The sequence below is a fragment of the Sphaerodactylus townsendi genome, linkage group LG03 (assembly GCF_021028975.2).
Source record: "Sphaerodactylus townsendi isolate TG3544 linkage group LG03, MPM_Stown_v2.3, whole genome shotgun sequence".
Lineage (NCBI taxonomy): Eukaryota > Metazoa > Chordata > Lepidosauria > Squamata > Sphaerodactylidae > Sphaerodactylus > Sphaerodactylus townsendi.
Window position 1 is genome coordinate 13400365 of NC_059427.1, and position 17186 is coordinate 13417550.

At 40.4% G+C, this 17186-nt stretch overlaps 1 protein-coding gene across 1 annotated transcript in view; it reads right to left on the reverse strand.

The window, feature by feature from the left end:
• LOC125428895 (cytochrome P450 2K4-like) overlaps nucleotides 1-17186 on the reverse strand; it is a 31617-nt gene that overhangs the window by 12975 nt on the left and 1456 nt on the right. The window contains exons 2-4 of the mRNA XM_048489604.1: nucleotides 12913-13075; nucleotides 3846-3995; nucleotides 63-223 (exon numbers count right to left, since the gene is read on the reverse strand). Coding sequence (XP_048345561.1) covers nucleotides 63-223; nucleotides 3846-3995; nucleotides 12913-13075 — 474 coding nt within the window. The remainder of the gene's footprint in view (nucleotides 1-62; nucleotides 224-3845; nucleotides 3996-12912; nucleotides 13076-17186) is intronic.

Genomic DNA, 17186 nt, shown 5'->3' on the forward strand with positions numbered 1-17186 from the left:
GAGAGAGAGAGAGAGAGAGAGAGAGAGAGAGAGAGAGAATGATTTCAAAATGAAAGAGTTACCTGGACTGAAGGGCTTCCAAAAAGCCGAGCGTTTTCATTGACCAATCTCAGCAGTCTTATAAATGTGGAATCGTCATATTCAAATCGTTTGCCAAGTAATATCGACACTATAATATTGGAAACGGCACCATTCATAATTGCAGTGTTCTCGAATGGTTTTCCTACACGAATTAAAAAGAAGGGAATATTTAATTTAATGTGAATTCAAAAATGTCCTGTTGTTAAAGGTTTGCAAAGTGAGGGTCATGGCTTCCTTGACTGAGTCAATCCATTTTTTTCTATTGCCTTCCTCTTTTTCTAGCATTATTGTCTTTTCCAATGACTCGTCTTCTCATCATGCGTTCAAAATACAATAGCCTCAGTCTGGTCATTTTAGCTTCTGTTCAGACTTGATTTTATCTAGAACTCGCTGGTTTGTCTTTTTGCCAGCCATGGTGCCTGTAAAACTCTTCTCCAACACCACATTTCAAGGTGTTTCTTCCTGTCAGCTTTCTTCACTGTCCAGCTTTCACAGCCATACTTAGTAGTGAGGAAAACTACAGCATGAATTAACTTGATCTTGGTTGCCAGGAACACATCCTTACAGTCAAGAATTTCTTCTAGCTCCTTCATGGCTGCATTTCCCAGTCTCAATCTCCTTCTGATTTCTTGGTTGCAGTCTCCCTTTTAGTTGATGATGGAGCCAAGGAATAGAAAATCTTCGACAATTTCAATTTCCTCACTGTCAGCCTTAAAATTGAGTAAGTCCCCAATTGCCATTATTTTGTCTCCTTCTTTGGCACTTGCTGCTTCACCTTCAGCAGTATTTTTTTTCAAGCCTTCTCTGTATTCTGACAGCAATGTGGCAGAAAATCTGCACGTCTCCTGTTGTTAATGTTCCTTCCACCAATTTTCACTCCAAGCCAGAGGTGTATCTAGGGAAAATGTAGCCCAGTGTAAAATCTGAGCTTTCTCACCACCTCCCCATGGGTGGCTGCCCTCCCACACCACGACCAATCAACGTTGTTCCAGGGGGAAGGAGGGAGAGTGTGGGGCACCCTTGGGGATGCCCATCAGTACAACCCGTCTAACTAATGGGAGGTTTTCCATAGGACGTCTCTACTGCGGTTTCAAGGATAGAGCCGCTGCCAACTGCCCTTCGGATGTGTCTTTCCAGTGCCAGGAAGGGAAACTCGTGGAGTGGGAAAGCAGCGCTGGGCTCCAATGGGCTTGACAAGGAGGCACACGGGAATAAGCCGCCTGAGCAAAAGTGGCATCATCACTAGCCCCCAATCAACCAGGAGGTGTTTTGCACTCGCCCAGGAAAAGTCCCTTTAAGCCTGCTGGAATCCAGTGGCGAAGCCTCCACCAGCTGTGGTGCAGTGGGGAGTTCTTTTGCCAACCAGCTCTGTTACCAAGCAAATCCTCGGCTGCGGGTCGCTGTTGTAGCTGCTTCCCTCCCCCGCCATGACCAAACAATGTCATTCCAGGGGGAAAGAGGAGAGGTGTGGGGGGCAATTTTCCACCCCCATGTAACTAAATGGCTCCCACCCGGGGACATTTGATCCCATATCCACCCTCATCTAAATCAGATTTCCTTATGATATGTTCTGCATGTAGACTGAAGAGATCGGGAGATAAAGTATATCCTTGTCTGACAAGCTTGCCAATTGGAAACCATTCTGTTTCTCCATATTTTGCACAACAGTAGCCTCTTGTCCAGACTACAGGTTGCACATCAAAAGAATCAGATGCTGTGGCACACCCATTTTCTTTAAAGCCAGTCATAGCTTTTCATGATCCACACAGTCAAAAGCTTTGCTTTAATCTATGAAACACAAGCTGATTTTCTTCTGAAATTCTCTTATACACTTCAGTAACCAAGGCTGTTTCCGCACGGGCAGAATACCGCGACCCAGGGATGCTAAAAACAGCGTCCCTGGGGAGGGGGTGGCACGGCCGCCGCCACTGAATTGCAGCAGCAATTTTCAGGGATTTCAGGGACCCCCGAGCAGCGCGAAGCCGCTGTTTCCAAACCTCGCTCCGTGGGCAAGGTATTTCGGAAACAGCGGCTGGAAGGCGCCCCCCCCCTTTCCCGAATGCCTTCCCTTCCCTCCAACCTTCTGGTGCACCATCCAGGCCTGGGGACACTCCCCCCCTGCCCTGCGACTCCAGAGCTGTCACGCAGGGCAGGGGTGCGTGTCCCCTGGCCTGGGTGACGTGCCGGAAGATCGGAGGGAAGGGAAGGGAAGGGAAGGCGTTCAGAACAACGAGCACAGCGCCATGCGCTGTTTCTCCTCAAGCTCTCCTACCGGGACCATTACGTGGCGGAAGCGGTCCCGGGCGGGTGGCGCCCGGGCGTCCGGTGATACGCCTGGACGCACTGAAAGTGTGGCAGTGCGGAAACGCCCAATGATTAGTTTGCAATATGATCTTTAATGCCTCTTCCTTTTCTGAATACAGCTTGAACACCTGGCATTTCTAGTTCAGTAGCAGTCTTTGTTGTAAGATTATCAGCATCACTTTGCTGATGTGAGAAATTAACGCAATGGTCTGATAGAACAAGACACTATTTACTCTGATAAGTGTCGAACAGAAATAAAACCTAGTCAAAGAAGAAGCTAGTTCTGCTTTTCCCTGCCCTTTCCCTGACCTACTGAAGTAGCTCGGACTCCAACTTTGATTTTTGTACTCCTCATTCTTCAGGCAAGACATTTTAAAATATTGTCAAATAGCATATTGATTCCATTAAATGGCTGTTCTCAGCCCATCTTGTAAGGCCTTAGTTTTTCTTAAATGTTAATTATCGCTTGAGGCAATGAGCCGTGGGGGGGTGGAAATTGCTTCATGACCCACCCAATTTGATCTCTGCACAATCAGGTGGCAAGGTGGCACTATCATTGTCATCGGGTCAGCCAATTAGCACTCTGCACAGACAGCAGCTTCAGGAAACAGGGGCCCCTTCCGCACACGCAAAATAATGCGTTTTCAAACCACTTTCACAACTGTTTGCAAGTGGATTTTGCTATTCTGCACAGCTTCAAAGAGCACTGAAAGCAGTTTGAAAGTGCATTATTCTGCATGTGCGGAATGAGCCAGGAACAACCTGCTATCACAGGACTTAATTACATTTTCAGGTTTGGGTATCTATCTGAACAGGGTTAAGTGCGGAGCCACGGCGGTCTCAGACTGTTCATGAAACATACTTCTGTCTTTACCATTAGAGATCGATGATGTGGTATTGTTATACTTGAGATGGCTTGGGATAAGAAATGTTCACGTAAGGATTCAACAATTACACAACAAGCATTCTTTTATCTTTACATACTATTGGCTTAAACACATTTTAATGTTATTGTGATTTTTAAAAATTAATGCTGCCCAAGATGGTTTGCAGAATAAAACATCATTAAAACATAAAAGTGATGAAAGTTATTATTTATAACCCAGCAACCAAATCATAAAACATAGATACCTGAGCTGCTTAACATGAATGTGATTTTTCAGACTCAAAATAAACACTATTGAAATGTTGTTAAAAGGTGGACTTCTCAATTAAAAGTCTAGGAAAACAGAAATGTGTTGTCCTGGTGCCTAAAAGGAAGGAGCAGACTTGCCAGGTAAGCGTCAAAAAGATCCTGTCTGCTCAGGGAACCTGGGAAGCTGTAAGTGCAGAAGTCAGAAATATGAGGCAAACGATTTCAGAGCAACAGTTGTGAGAATGTTTTGGGGTAAGCCATGGCAATAAATCACTAGAAATCTATTTGTTTTGCAGTGGATGTAGAGCAGAGAACAGCAACCCACCTTCATAAGATTCAAAGATCTTTATCAAGAAACCACACTCCTCAACAATCCTGTCTTCGATGGTCCTCTTGCCCATTCCGTAGTCCCGTAAGGTAGTTAAGGAAAACCGCCGCATCACTCTCCAGTTCTCACCATGAGAGAAAACGATACCTGAATGGAAGTGAGAGCCAGATTTCAAGTTGGTATGGCTATTCCACTTGTGTAAAGGCGGCTGTGAAGACCTGTGTTTATGGCGAATTCTGTCCCCTCCCAACTTATTTGGTCTTGCTCTCTTCCCCAAGCCACCTGCCCAGTATTTTCTTCCTCCTCCTCCTCCTCCTCCTCCTCCTCCTCCTCCTCCTCCTTCCTGCCTGTTCATCTCCTCAGTCCTGCCCACTGGTGGGGGAGGTTGTAGAGGAGGTAAGCCAGCACCTGTTCCAGCCCCTCACCTACTTAACATACCTGTTGCTGTCAGTGCTCACTTCTTCAGATGCAGTTTTAGGGCAAATTTTTGAGAATTTGGTAAGTCACACAGGGCTTTCCTGGCTTGTGCAGTTTTGCAAGAGGGCTTGGGGAGTAGATGAAGCAGGTAGTATTGAGTACTTCAACATCTAAGTGAGATTGGGGAAGTAGAGGCAAATAACCAGTCCCTGCTCCAATTTTCCACCATTGAAGAATTGAGAGGGAGGGAAAAATGGCGCCCACATAGATTCTCAAGGGATTTCCCTAGTCTCTATGATTAATGCCACACAGACTATGGGAGGCAGCCTAGACATCACCAGGACATGACGTGACATGCTCTGCAAAACCCACTCTCCACAAAATGTTCTAGTATTTTTCAGGAGGTGATGGTTAGGCAGCTGGTAGTACTATAATATCATATATAGGCAATGTGATAGACTATAGAATGCAAACTATGCCCATTGGCCAACCCTGTTTATACATACAAAAACATGCAGAGGAGAAAAGTGCAAGTGCTTTATTCATATACAAAGGTGCGACAAAAACATATGGACAAACTACAAAGACTACAAACACTGATTGCTGTTAATGTGCATCCTATTATTGTAATGCACACACCTTTCTTAGAAATTTAAGTCCTATATGCATCCCAGTCCATGAGAATTTCTATGGTATACAGGTGGAATATTAATAGAGAGGAACAGAACAAAATAAGATCAAATTTTAAACGAAAGAGAGTAAGAGGGGAAGATGGTTCAGGATCCTCTGACTTAGATTTTTCAGACAAGGATTAGTACCGGTACATCGCAAAATGTAAAGTGATGCACTTAGGGGCAAAAAATCCAAATTTCACATACACACTGCAGGGGCCAGTGCTATCAGTCACAGACCAGGAAAGGGATTTGGGCATCTTAGTTGATAGTTCCATGGGAATGTCAACTCAATGTATGGCAGCTGTGAAAAAGGCAAACTCTATGCTGGGGATCATTAGGAAAGGAATTGATAATAAAACTGCAAAGATTGTCATGCCCTTATATAAAGCAGTGGTGCGACCACACTGTGTTCAGTTCTGGTCGCCACATCTCAAAAAGGAGGGTTCCTGCTGTCAGGAGTGCAATTGTTAAGCTAGAAGCACCAAAATTTCAGGGTATTTTTAGGAGACTCTCTTGATGATACCACCCAGGTTTGGTGAAGTTTGGTTCAGGGGGTCCAAAGTTATGGACTCCCAAAGGGGGTGCCCCATCCCCATTGTTTCCAATGGGAGCTAATAGGAGATGGGGGCTACACCTTTGAGGGTCCATAACGTTGGACTCCCTGAACCAAACTTCACCAAACCTGCATGGAATCAGCAGGAAACTATTCTGATGATACCACCTAGATTTAGATGATACCACCCACTGCAGGCAAAAAACAAAAAAACACTAAAATTAGAAAAAACACACAAATGGACCTGCAATTTTGGCGCCCCCCACAAGGGGGCGCCCGGGGACATTTGACCCCCCCCCCCTTGTCCCTAGGCAGAAACGCCACTGAGGAAACGTCTTGCATTATGAACATGGAATAAATATACTGGAAGTCTGAAGTATATAAATGTTCAACAGTAAAAGAAACCATATAAGCTATATTGTCACTTTAATGATTGCAATGAGCATCACCTATAGATCACTGGGAAAATTATTCTTAGTATGTGAAATAGCAAACATAATGTGTTTCAATATCACTTGATTATGCTGTTGGTAAGGGGACACAGAGGATGTAATATCAGAAAGCTGTAAGTTAGCATTATTTTGGTGTGGAGTTTTTAATTTTTGTAATTTTTGTAATTATATCAGCAGCAAATAATGTAACTATGCTATAATAACGACTGTTACCATGATATGCTACATATTTATGATGTAGGTCCCTTCAAGTTACTCCCAACAAACTGAAAAAAGGGGGGGGGAAGTTCAGTACCGCTGATGAAGGAATGAAAACCCCGCATTACCACGGATAGGTTTTGTTCTGGAATATTGTCACATACTGAGATATTTTCATGAACTTTGAAACTGGTTTTTTTTAATTAATTCATATTTATTAATAGATTAAAATACATTACAACATTAAATTATTTGTATTATACATTTAAAAAACTTACTATGTATAGTTGTACATACTTTCTCTTTACAATCTATCGGCGTACTTCTTATAACCTTTGATTTAAATCTCCCACAGTGGGGTATATATTCGCCAAATAGTTAAATAAGGCTTCTCTTCCTTATTGTCATATTGTCCTATAAACATGTTTACGGAAAGTGTACCAATTAGAGCTTCACTTATATAACATTACACTACTAACTTTGTAACATTAAATGTTAAATTTATCCAACTCAATTCTGTCTTTTTTGTAAAAAAAAGTTTTTAGAGGTGTCCATATATGTTCTCTCTTCTTCGTATCTTCTTCCTGCAAAGATAATGCAATACAATCCATGTCCATAAGAATATAAATTTTTTCCAACCATTCTTCTAAAGATGGAACCTTCTTTGATTTCCAGTTGGCTGCAATTAGTAACCTTGCTGCCGCCGTAAGGTAAGTAATAAGCTTAGTATATGGTTGGAGTTCTTTTATGTTATATAACCCCAACAAATACAACCCTGGTTCCATATTATATTGTAAGTTAAGAATTTTTTGCATTTGAATATGAATTTTACACCAGAATCTCTTTATCTTTTTACAGTGCCACCAGGAATGGATAACGGTGCCTACTTCTCTCTCACATTTCCAACAGCATAATGGGTAAGTACTGTTTATTTTTGCTATGGCTACTGGGGTTAAATACCACCTGTGTATCATCTTATATGCATTTTCTTTTATATCAGTACTTAAGATAGAGGAGTGTGCTCTCTTCCAGACTGTTTCCCACTCATTTAGATCAATATTTCTGCCTAAGTCTTTTGCCCATTGTAACATAGTGGTTTTCACCAATTCATCCTCTGTTTCTAAATCTATTAAGTATGTATAGATCCTACTTATTAATTTTTTGTTGCCCTTAGTTAAAATCTCATCAAATTTGGTGGGTTTATAATGGAAACTTGTATGTTTTTAATCTTTTTTAAAACAGTCTGTGGGCTGCAGGTAGGTATACCAGTTACATTCTTTTCCTTCTATTTGGATATTAATTCTTTCTTTTAGTTTGGGTTTTCCTCTATCAAATTCTAGTATTTCGTTGTAGGTTGGCCAAAGGGTATCTCTCGGCCAACCTTTCATATTTACTGCTTCCAATCTTGATAGCCATAGAGGGGTGGTTCTATATAATAATAGTCTATACCTGTCCCAAACTTTAATTAATGCTTTTCTTACGTAGTGTTGGTTAAACGTTCTGTATTTTTTGTTCTCATCTATTAACCAAAGTCTTTCGTGCCAGCCATAATTAAGACCGTAATTTTCCAAATTTAGGATATTAATATTGGTCAAATCAATCCAGTCCTTTATCCAAGTTAGTGAGTTTGCCACATAGTACAAATATATATCGGGCAAAGACATACCTCCCCTTTCTTTCCTGGAAATCATTACTTTATAATTAACTTGGGGTTTTCTACCACCCCAAATAAATTTATTAATGTCTTTTTTCCATTCTTTAAAAGGTTTTAAATTATCTATAAATGGGATAGATTGTAGTAGGTACATCAATTTGGGTAATATTGCCATTTTAACCAGTGCTACTTTTCCTAAAATGGACAAATTAATTTTTGTCCATTTATTCAGATCTTGTTTCAGTTTTTTTCCATAATCGCTCATAATTGTTCTTATAAATATCCCGATTATTTTTTTGATAAATTGATCCCCAGGTATTTAATTTCCTGGACTATTTTACAACCTGACATCTCTGCCAATTGGGTTTCCTCTTTTTTATTCAAATTAAATGTTAGGATCTTTGTTTTTGTTTTATTAATTGTAAAGCCTGCCAGGTTGCCAAATTCTTCTATCACCTGCCAGAGATATTTAATTTTGTTTACTGGATCATCTAGAATAATCAACGTATCATCTGCAAATGCCTGTATTTTGTAGTTTATTCCCCCAATTTTTACACCTTCCAATTTTTTATCTTGTCTAATATTTTTTAGTAACAGTTCTAGTACCCAATAAATAATTGGGGGGAAAGTGGGCATCCCTGTCTTGTTCCTCTATATATATTGAATTCATTTTGTGCATCTCCGTTTATTTTTAGTGTGGCCTTCTGAACTCTGTATATTAGTTTGATTATATCCAAGAAATTTCCATTTATTCCTATTTTTTCTAATAGTTTTAGCATGAATAACCAATTAATTTTGTCGAAGGCCTTTTCGGCATCTAAAAAATAAGAGCAAGTTTTTTGTTTGGTTTAGCTTTTAGGATCTCAATGATGTAAATAACTGTTCTAAGATTATTTTTCCTATGTCTATTTGGTAGAAAGCCTCTTTGTTCTTCTTTTATCCATTTTACGGATAATGTTTTTAATCTCTCTGACATTATTGATGTTAGTATTTTATAATCGATGTTTAATAAGCTGATTGGCCAAAATTTATCTACTTCTGGAATTTCGTCTAATGTTTTAGGAATTAATATGATATGGTTTCTTTTCCAGGTATCTGGTATATCTCTAGACAGGATTATGTTGTTAAATAGTTCAAAAAGTATGTTCAAGTTTTCTTCTTTATATGTTTTATAAAATAATAAAGTAAAACCATCCGGCCCTGGCGACTTGTTCAATTTTAGTTTGTTAATTATTTGTTCAATTTCTGTTTTCGTAGATGGGCAGTTCAACCCCTCGAGATCTTCTTATGTGTTTATGTGTTTATAGCTATCCAAGTAGCTATCTATCTTCTGTTCTGATATGTCAATTCTTTGATATAACTTGGAATAATATTCATTCAATTCCTTAACTATTAGCTTTGGATCTGATATATTTATTCCATCTTTTTTATTATATTAATATTCTTATTCTCATTTGCCTCTCTTATTTTTGAAGAAAGCCATTTCCCCAATTTATTAGCCTGGGCATAATTGCGATGTTTAATCCGTTTTAAATTTTGCATTAAGGTTCTTCTATTTTTCTCTTCCAATTGTTCTCTTGTTAATTTTATACTCTTTTTCAATTTTTTATTTAGGGGATTTTTTTGGAATTCTAGTTCTAAATGTTTAAGGTCTGTCCATAATTTTTGTTCTGTTGATTTCCACATTTTTTTTCTGTTTTATTTCTTAGCTTATATATAAGCCTCGCATAGTGGCTTTACAGGCATCCCAGGACATATTTAAGTTATCTATAGAATTTTTATTTAAGTCCCAAAAATCTTTAATTGTTGTTTTAGCTTTGTTATGATGTTCTTCCATTTTAACTAACCAATTTTTTAATTTCCATAGTCTGGATTTTTTCCTCATTCCAATGTCTATTTCAATTGCATTATGGTCTGACAGGAACTTTGGCAAGGTCTTTATATCTGTAATTTGTTGGGATAGCCTTCCTGTTGCCCATACCATGTCCAATCTCGAATGGATTTTATGCCTATAAGAATAAAAGGTAAAATCTCTAGAGTTTCCATTTTTGAGTCTCCATACATCCTTCACTTTGACCCTCTCCACTAATTGGGAAAAAATCTTCGAAAGGACATTATATCTCTTTTTTAGTCTGTTTTTGCTTTGTTTTGTTTCTTTCCTATCTAGTTCAGGGTTTATCAAACCATTAAAGTCTCCCATTATTAACAAATTGTCATCTGTAAATTCTAGTCGCTTATTTAATAGATTAGAATAATAGTTATTTTTCTTACTTGTCTCTGTTGGGGCATATGTTCCTACCAATATGGTTTTTTTACCCCCTCTTAGGATTTCTATTATTAGGGTTCTTCCATCATTGTCTGTGAAAAGTAATTTGGGATTCAGGTGTTCCCTAACATAAAATAAAACTCCCCCTTTTTTTCTTGCTAGATGCATGGAATACTTTCCCCAGAGTATCATTCTTAAGTAGCCCCACATCATTTCCCTTAATATGTGATTCTTGAAGACATATTATGTCACAATTTCTTTTTTTCAAATGTTGGAACACCTCCTTCCTCTTCCTACGGTTGTTAAGACCGTTTACATTATTAGAATATAATTTACAATTCATATTTGCCTTTAGTTGTAACAGGTAACAAAATAATAGTACTATGCAGTCGCTAATACCCCACAAAAATTAATTAATCTTTAACTGCTGCATTCTGCCTTTTATGATAAGTTTTCAAATAATAAATTAATATGGCTTACCTGGGCCTGTGACCTAAATTTCATAATAGACTAAGTTTGTGAGTTTTCAAAAAACTCTGCGCTTTCTCCACCGAATTGATGAGAACTCTTGTCTCCTGAAAGGTAAAGGGTAGACCATCTAGTAGCTCCCATCTAAATACAATTTGGTTTTTGCTCAGTACATCGACCAGGAACTGGTAGTCTTTTCTTTTTCGTAGAATGTAGTTTGGGACCTCTTTTAAGACCGTCAAGTTTTGTCCCTCGTATCTTAATTGATTTTTGGAATGGAAATGGAGTATTTCGTCCCTCATAGACTTTCTTACACAGTTTATTATCACATCTCTAGTTAGTTTGCTGTTACTGGCACATCTTGAATTGATTCTGTACAAACGGTCGTATTCTTTATACGTTTCCTTTTCCTCCATTTTCCAAATTTCAGCCAATATAGGTGCTAGTTTGAGGGGTAGATCTTCTCCCTTTTCTTCTTTAAGTCCTCTTATACGCAACATTTTTTCTTTTTGTTTTAAGTCCATCAATGCAATGGTATTTTGGTATCCCTCTACTTGTTTCTGGAGGATCTCATATTTATTGTTCATCACCTCTAGTTGGTCTTGATTATTTTTTAAAGTCTCTTCAATTTGACATATGGAACTCTCCATTTGTTTTATCTGGTTAATTTCTGTTTTCATATCTTGGAGTTCCATATCTATTTTATTAAATCTGTCCTTAGTATCTTTATCTAATTTGTTGAATCTTTTTTGCACATCAATATCAAGCTTGTCTAGTTTTTCTTTAGTGTCCTTTTGAAAAGTTGTTATTAATTCTATAAGGTGTTCCATTTTGGGATCTGTAGTTGTCTTCTCTGGTGTTCTTTGTAATCTTTGTTTTGAGTATCTGTATTTCGCTAGTTGGTTTTAAAGCGGTAGAGTCTATTTCTTAGTAATCCAATTTAATAATAGGGATGTGACAAGTGCTTCTGCCAGACTGCCCCCTAGAGATTTAAAAAGTTCTTATTGTTTTCCTTTTTCTCCAAGCGGGGCGCGAAATCAGACCTTACCATCTGGCGGTCCCTTTCTTTCGCCTCTTGTATTCTCCGCCCTGCCTTCAGGTCGTCTTGTGAAGTCTCTCTTTGGTAAGTTTCACAATTATAAAAATTCTTTCCATTCGTATGGAAGATGCCTTTCGTCTCTGACCTCGTTAGCCTCTCTTATAAATGTTCACTTAGGTTTAAGGTGTGTTTCTTCCAAGGGTCGAAGGAAGGAGCGAAAGGCACAGTGGAGGGGTGGGTTTCTTCTCCCTTGCTACCTCCCAATGATGGCCGCAATAGAAGCGGGTTCTTTCCTCCCTCACAATTTGTTCGGGAGGTCAGTCACAGCTCCCATTCTACGGTCTTTTATCACTGGTAAAGCCCCCCTTCAGAGGAAGGTATATTCCATGGGCTATTAACAGCAAAAGAAAGAGAATAGCAAGGATTTGCAGGGCCTAGGACAGACACGTGTTGCCCCGTTCGCTCTCCACCGAAAGTCCCCGATCTTTGAAGCTGGTTTGGAACATTGTTGTATATTCAGAAATTATCATGGACTGTGATTCATATAGGACTTAAATTCCTGAAAAAAGATGTGTGCATTACAATAATAGGATGCACATTAACAGCAATCAGTATTTGTAGTCTTTGTAGTTTGTCCATATGTTTTTGTCACACCTTTGTATATGAATAGAGCACTTGCCATTTGCAGGGTTTTTGTATGTATAAGCAGGGTTAGCCAATGGGCAGAGTGTAAGTTTGCATTCTATAGGCAGCTGGTAGTACCAGTTGAGGCAGTTGATCTAGATCCAGGAATAGAAGTGTAGATGTTACCTCCTAGGACTGGCTTTGAAAAATTTAACTGCCTAGAGATATGGAGATTCCCTTTACTTATTGTGGCTAGTAGACATTAATTGAGTTCTCCACCATTAAGTGACTTATCCTTCCCTCATGAATCTGTCTAATCCCCTTTTTGAATCATGTCTGCTCATGGCCATTCCTATGTCCACTAGAAATGAATTCCACATTTTAATTATTAATCAAGTAAAGAAATATTTCCTTTTGTCTGTCCTGAATCTGTTATCCATCAACTTCATTGGGTGTCACTGAGTTCTGGTATTGTGGGGAAATGTTCTCTCTCTTCACGTTCTGCATCCTAAGCATAATTTTAATGTGTGGCAGAGAGATAAGCTAATGGCGATAGGACTTCAGAACAGAGTTGAAAAATTAGCAAACTACTCTTAAGCTATAGTTTAAGTATCCTAGTTCTTTAAATAGAGAGCATCTCCTATGACAACATTTGAGATGGACTCTCAGTGCTATGCATTACATGCAGAGTGGCAACAACAGGAATGAAAGAACCTTACCATAGCCCTTCATAAATTCTTCAAATATTGGGATGAAGGCCCTCTCAGCAAAAGCATCGGCCTGGTTCACCAAAGCCTCCTTTACAGTCTCATACCCAGTCAGCACTACCATTTTCTGAGTTCCCATTTGAATGCTGAACACAGGCCCATACTGCTTGGATAACTGAAAAGTAAACAAAGTTAAAAAGTGAGAAACATTATTCTGATCTTCTTAGTCATTAGATGCAAACAATTACTCAGACATCTAAGTCTTTTGCTGTTGTGACTGTCTGGGACAGAACTGTTCAAAGTTGTTCTGCAGTTGCTCTGTACTCTCCTTTGTAGAAGCAAGAAGTTCTGCTTGATTGAACTGTTGATTACTTTTTTGAAGAGCTTCTCTTAATGTGTCCAACTCTGCATGAAGTAAAAAGCAAATCTCAACAATGTATTGTCGAAGGCTTTCATGGCTAAAATCACTGGGGTGTTGTGTGGTTTCTGGGCTGTATGACCATGTTCTAGTAGCATTTTCTCCTGATGTTTCGCCTGCATCTGTGGCTGGCATCTTCAGAGAATCTCATGGCAGTAAAGCAAGTGGAGTATGTATACCTATGGAATGTCCAGGGTGGGAGAAAGAACCACTTGCCTGTTAACAAGTGTAAAGGGTGCAATTAGCAAGCTTGATTTAAATATCTAAATAAAATCAGATATGAAGGCAGGAAGCCAGCAGGGGGATGGGGGCTTTCCAGTGTTTTGCACTGAGTGTCACATGTACGACTATCTGCCACTAGGACAGAAGTTGTGGGTGTGCCCTTGTTGCAATGAGCTCCTGGCACTCAAGGAACGTGTGCGTCCTCTTGAAGGCAAGGTGGCAGACCTGGAGAAGCTGAAAGAGGCAGAGAGGGCAACAGACAAGCTTTCAGGGACCTAACAGCTGAGTCCCACTCCCAAGGTGACATCTCTTCAGATGTCATGGAGAATGAAGGTCTTGGGGACAGAGGGTGCCAGTCTGAGGTGGTGGAAGATGCTCCCTTAGATGGGACCCCTTCCTTAGCTGGCGATCAGCTATCCTCTCGCACTGAGGATACCCCTCGGGAGGTGGGGAGTTCCTCATAGTAGGTGATTCGATCATTAGAAATGTAGAGAGTTGGGTTTGTGAGAGGTGTGATGACCGCATGGTGACTTGCCTGCCTGGTGCGAAGGTTGCAGATGTCACGCTTCATCTAGATAGGCTGTTAGACAGTGCTGGGGTGGAGTCAGCAGTTGTGGTCCACATTGGTACCAATGACATTGGGAAATGTAGCTGGGAGGTTCTGGAAGCTAGATTTAGGCTGCTAGGAAAAAGGTTAAATTCCAGGACCCCCAAGGTGGCATTCTCCGAAATGCTACCTGTTCCACACGCAGGGTGAGCTAGGCAAGTGGAGATACAGGGTGGATGCGTGGATGAGAAGGTGGTGTAAGGCAGAGGGTTTCAGATTTGTCAGGAACTGGGGAACCTTTTGGGATAGGTACAAAAGGGACGGGCTTCATCTTAACCCAAGAGGAACCAGGCTGCTGGCGCTCAACATAAAAAAGGGGGCAGAACAGCTTTTAAACTGATCCTTGGGGGAAAGCTGACAGGAGCTGAGGTGACTTCGGTTCGGAATACAGAGTCCATGGGGATGCAGACAGAGAGGGAGGTTTTTCTAAATCAACCACATACAAGTGAGGAGCATAGCAATGTGATAAGTGATAGTGTCTACAAAAGGCTAGAGGGCAAAACACATAAATCCCAGGTTAGGGACAGAGACAGAGTATACAAGTGTCTCTATGCTAATAGTAGAAGCATTCAACCTAAAATGGGGGAGCTGGAGTACAGAGTTTTGAAGGAGGACATTGATATAGAGGGCTTCACAGAGACATGGTGGAATGAGGAGAACCAGTGGGGTGCTGTTATCCCAGGTTACAGGCTCTACAGGAAGAATAGGACAGGGCATATTGGGGGTGGGGTGGCCCTCTACATCAAAGAGAGCATAGTGTCACATAAAATAGACAATGCAAAGGGAGCTGATTCCTCTACAGAAGCACTGTGGATATCAATACCAGGGGTGAAGCATAGTTTAACATTAGGAATATATTATCGTCCCCCTGACCAAAGCGCACAAGAGGATTCTGAGATGGAAAAAGAAATTAGAGAGGCCAACAAAAACAAAAATGTAGTGGTAATGGGCGATTTTAACTATCCATGTATAAACTGGAAAAATTCATGTTCAGGTAAGGAGAGAACATTCCTGGATATGCTAAATGACTGTGGCTTAGAGCAGATGGTTGTAGAACCAACCAGGGGAGAGGTGATCCTAGATCTAATTCTATGTGGGACCCAGGACCTGGTGCAGGAAGTCAGTGTTGTTGAGCCAATAGGGAACAGCGACCACAATGCTGTCAGATTCAGTATCTCTGCATGCGAACAAGTGACAACTACTAATGTAGTTACATTTGCCTTCAGAAAGGGAAATTTCTCAAAGATGAGAGGGATAGTGTGCAGGAAGCTGAAAGGGAAAATCAAGAGAGTCAAAACTGTCCAAGATGCTTGGAGGTTATTTAAAAACACAGTCTTAAAAGCTCAGCTGGAATGTGTTCCGCAGGTTAGGAAAGGCAGCGCCCAGTCCAAAAGAAAGCCACCATGGTTAACAAGGGAGGTTGAGGAAATTATTAGGGGGAAAAAAGATGTCTTTTAGAAAATGGAAGTCCAACTTAACTGATGAAGAATACCAGAGAGAACACAAATGGTGGCAAAAGAGAAGCAAGAGAAGTAAGGGAGGCAAAAAAGGAACGCATGGCTGCAAACATCAAGACCAGCAACAAACAGTTCTTCAAATACATCAAAAGCAGGAAGCCAGCTAGGGAAGCGGTAGGCCCGTTAGATGACAAAGGAGCAAAGGGTGTGCTAAAAGATGACAGGGAGATTGCAGAGAAGCTGAATGAATTCTTTGCATCTGTCTTCACCCAAGAGAAAAATTCCTGCACCTGAACCAAGCTTCTTAGGAGGTGAATCCGAGGAACTAGCGAAGATAGTGGTAGACAAGGAAGAAGTTCTGGCAGCCATTGATAAACTAAATGGTACCAAATCCCCTGGCCCAGATTGCATTCATCCAAGAGTTCTTAAAGAGCTCAAGCATGAAATTGCTGATGTTCTCACATTAATATGCAACTTATCCCTGAAATCTGCCTCCATCCCTGAAGACTGGAAGATGGCCAATGTCACACCAATCTTTAAGAAAGGAACTAGGGGGGACCCGGGAAATTACAGGCCAGCCAGTTTGACATCTGTTCCTGGTAAATTAGTAGAATCTATCATTAAAGATAAACTTATTAAACATGTAGAAAAGCAAGACCTGCTGAGGAAGAGTCAGCATGGCTTTTGCAGAGGAAAGTCCTGTCTTACAAACTTACTAGAGTTATTTGAGGGTGTAAACAGGCATGTGGATAAGGGGGAACCAGTGGACATTGTCTACTTGGATTTCCAAAAGGCTTTTGACAAAGTTCCTCACCAGAGACTGTTGAGAAAACTCAGCAATGAAGGAATAAGAGGGGAAGTCCTCCTATGGATTAAAAACTGGTTGAGGAACAGGAAACAAAGGGTGGGTATAAATGGGAAGTTCTCACAATGGAGAGATGTAGGGAGTGGTGTCCCCCAAGGATCCGTTTTGGGACCAGTGCTCTTTAACTTATTCATAAATGACCTGGAAGTAGGGGTGGGTAGCGTGGTGGCCAAGTTTGCAGATGATACCAAATTATGTAGGGTGGTGAGAACCACAAAGGATTGCAAAGAGCTCCAAGTGGACCTTGATAAATTAGGTGATTGGGCTAAGAAATGGCAAATGCAGTTCAATGTAGCAAAATGCAAAGTGATGCACATAGGAGCAAAAAATCCAAACTTCACATACACACTACAAGGGTCAGTGCTATCAGTCACAGACCAGGAAAGGGATTTGGGCGTCTTAGTTGATAGTTCCATGGGAATGTCAACTCAATGCATGGCAGCTGTGAAAAAGGCAAACTCGATGCTACAGATAATTAGGAAAGGAATTGATAATAAAAACTGCAAAGATTGTCATACCCTTATATAAAGCCGTGGTGCGACCACACTTGGAGTACTGTGTTCAGTTCTGGTCGCCACATCTCAAAAAGGATGATATCGGAGAGATAGAAAAAGTGCAGAGAAGGGCAATGAGGATGATTGAAGGATTGGAGCACCGTCCTTATGAGGAGAGGCTGCAGCGTTTGGGACTCTTTAGTTTGGAGAGGAGACATCTGAG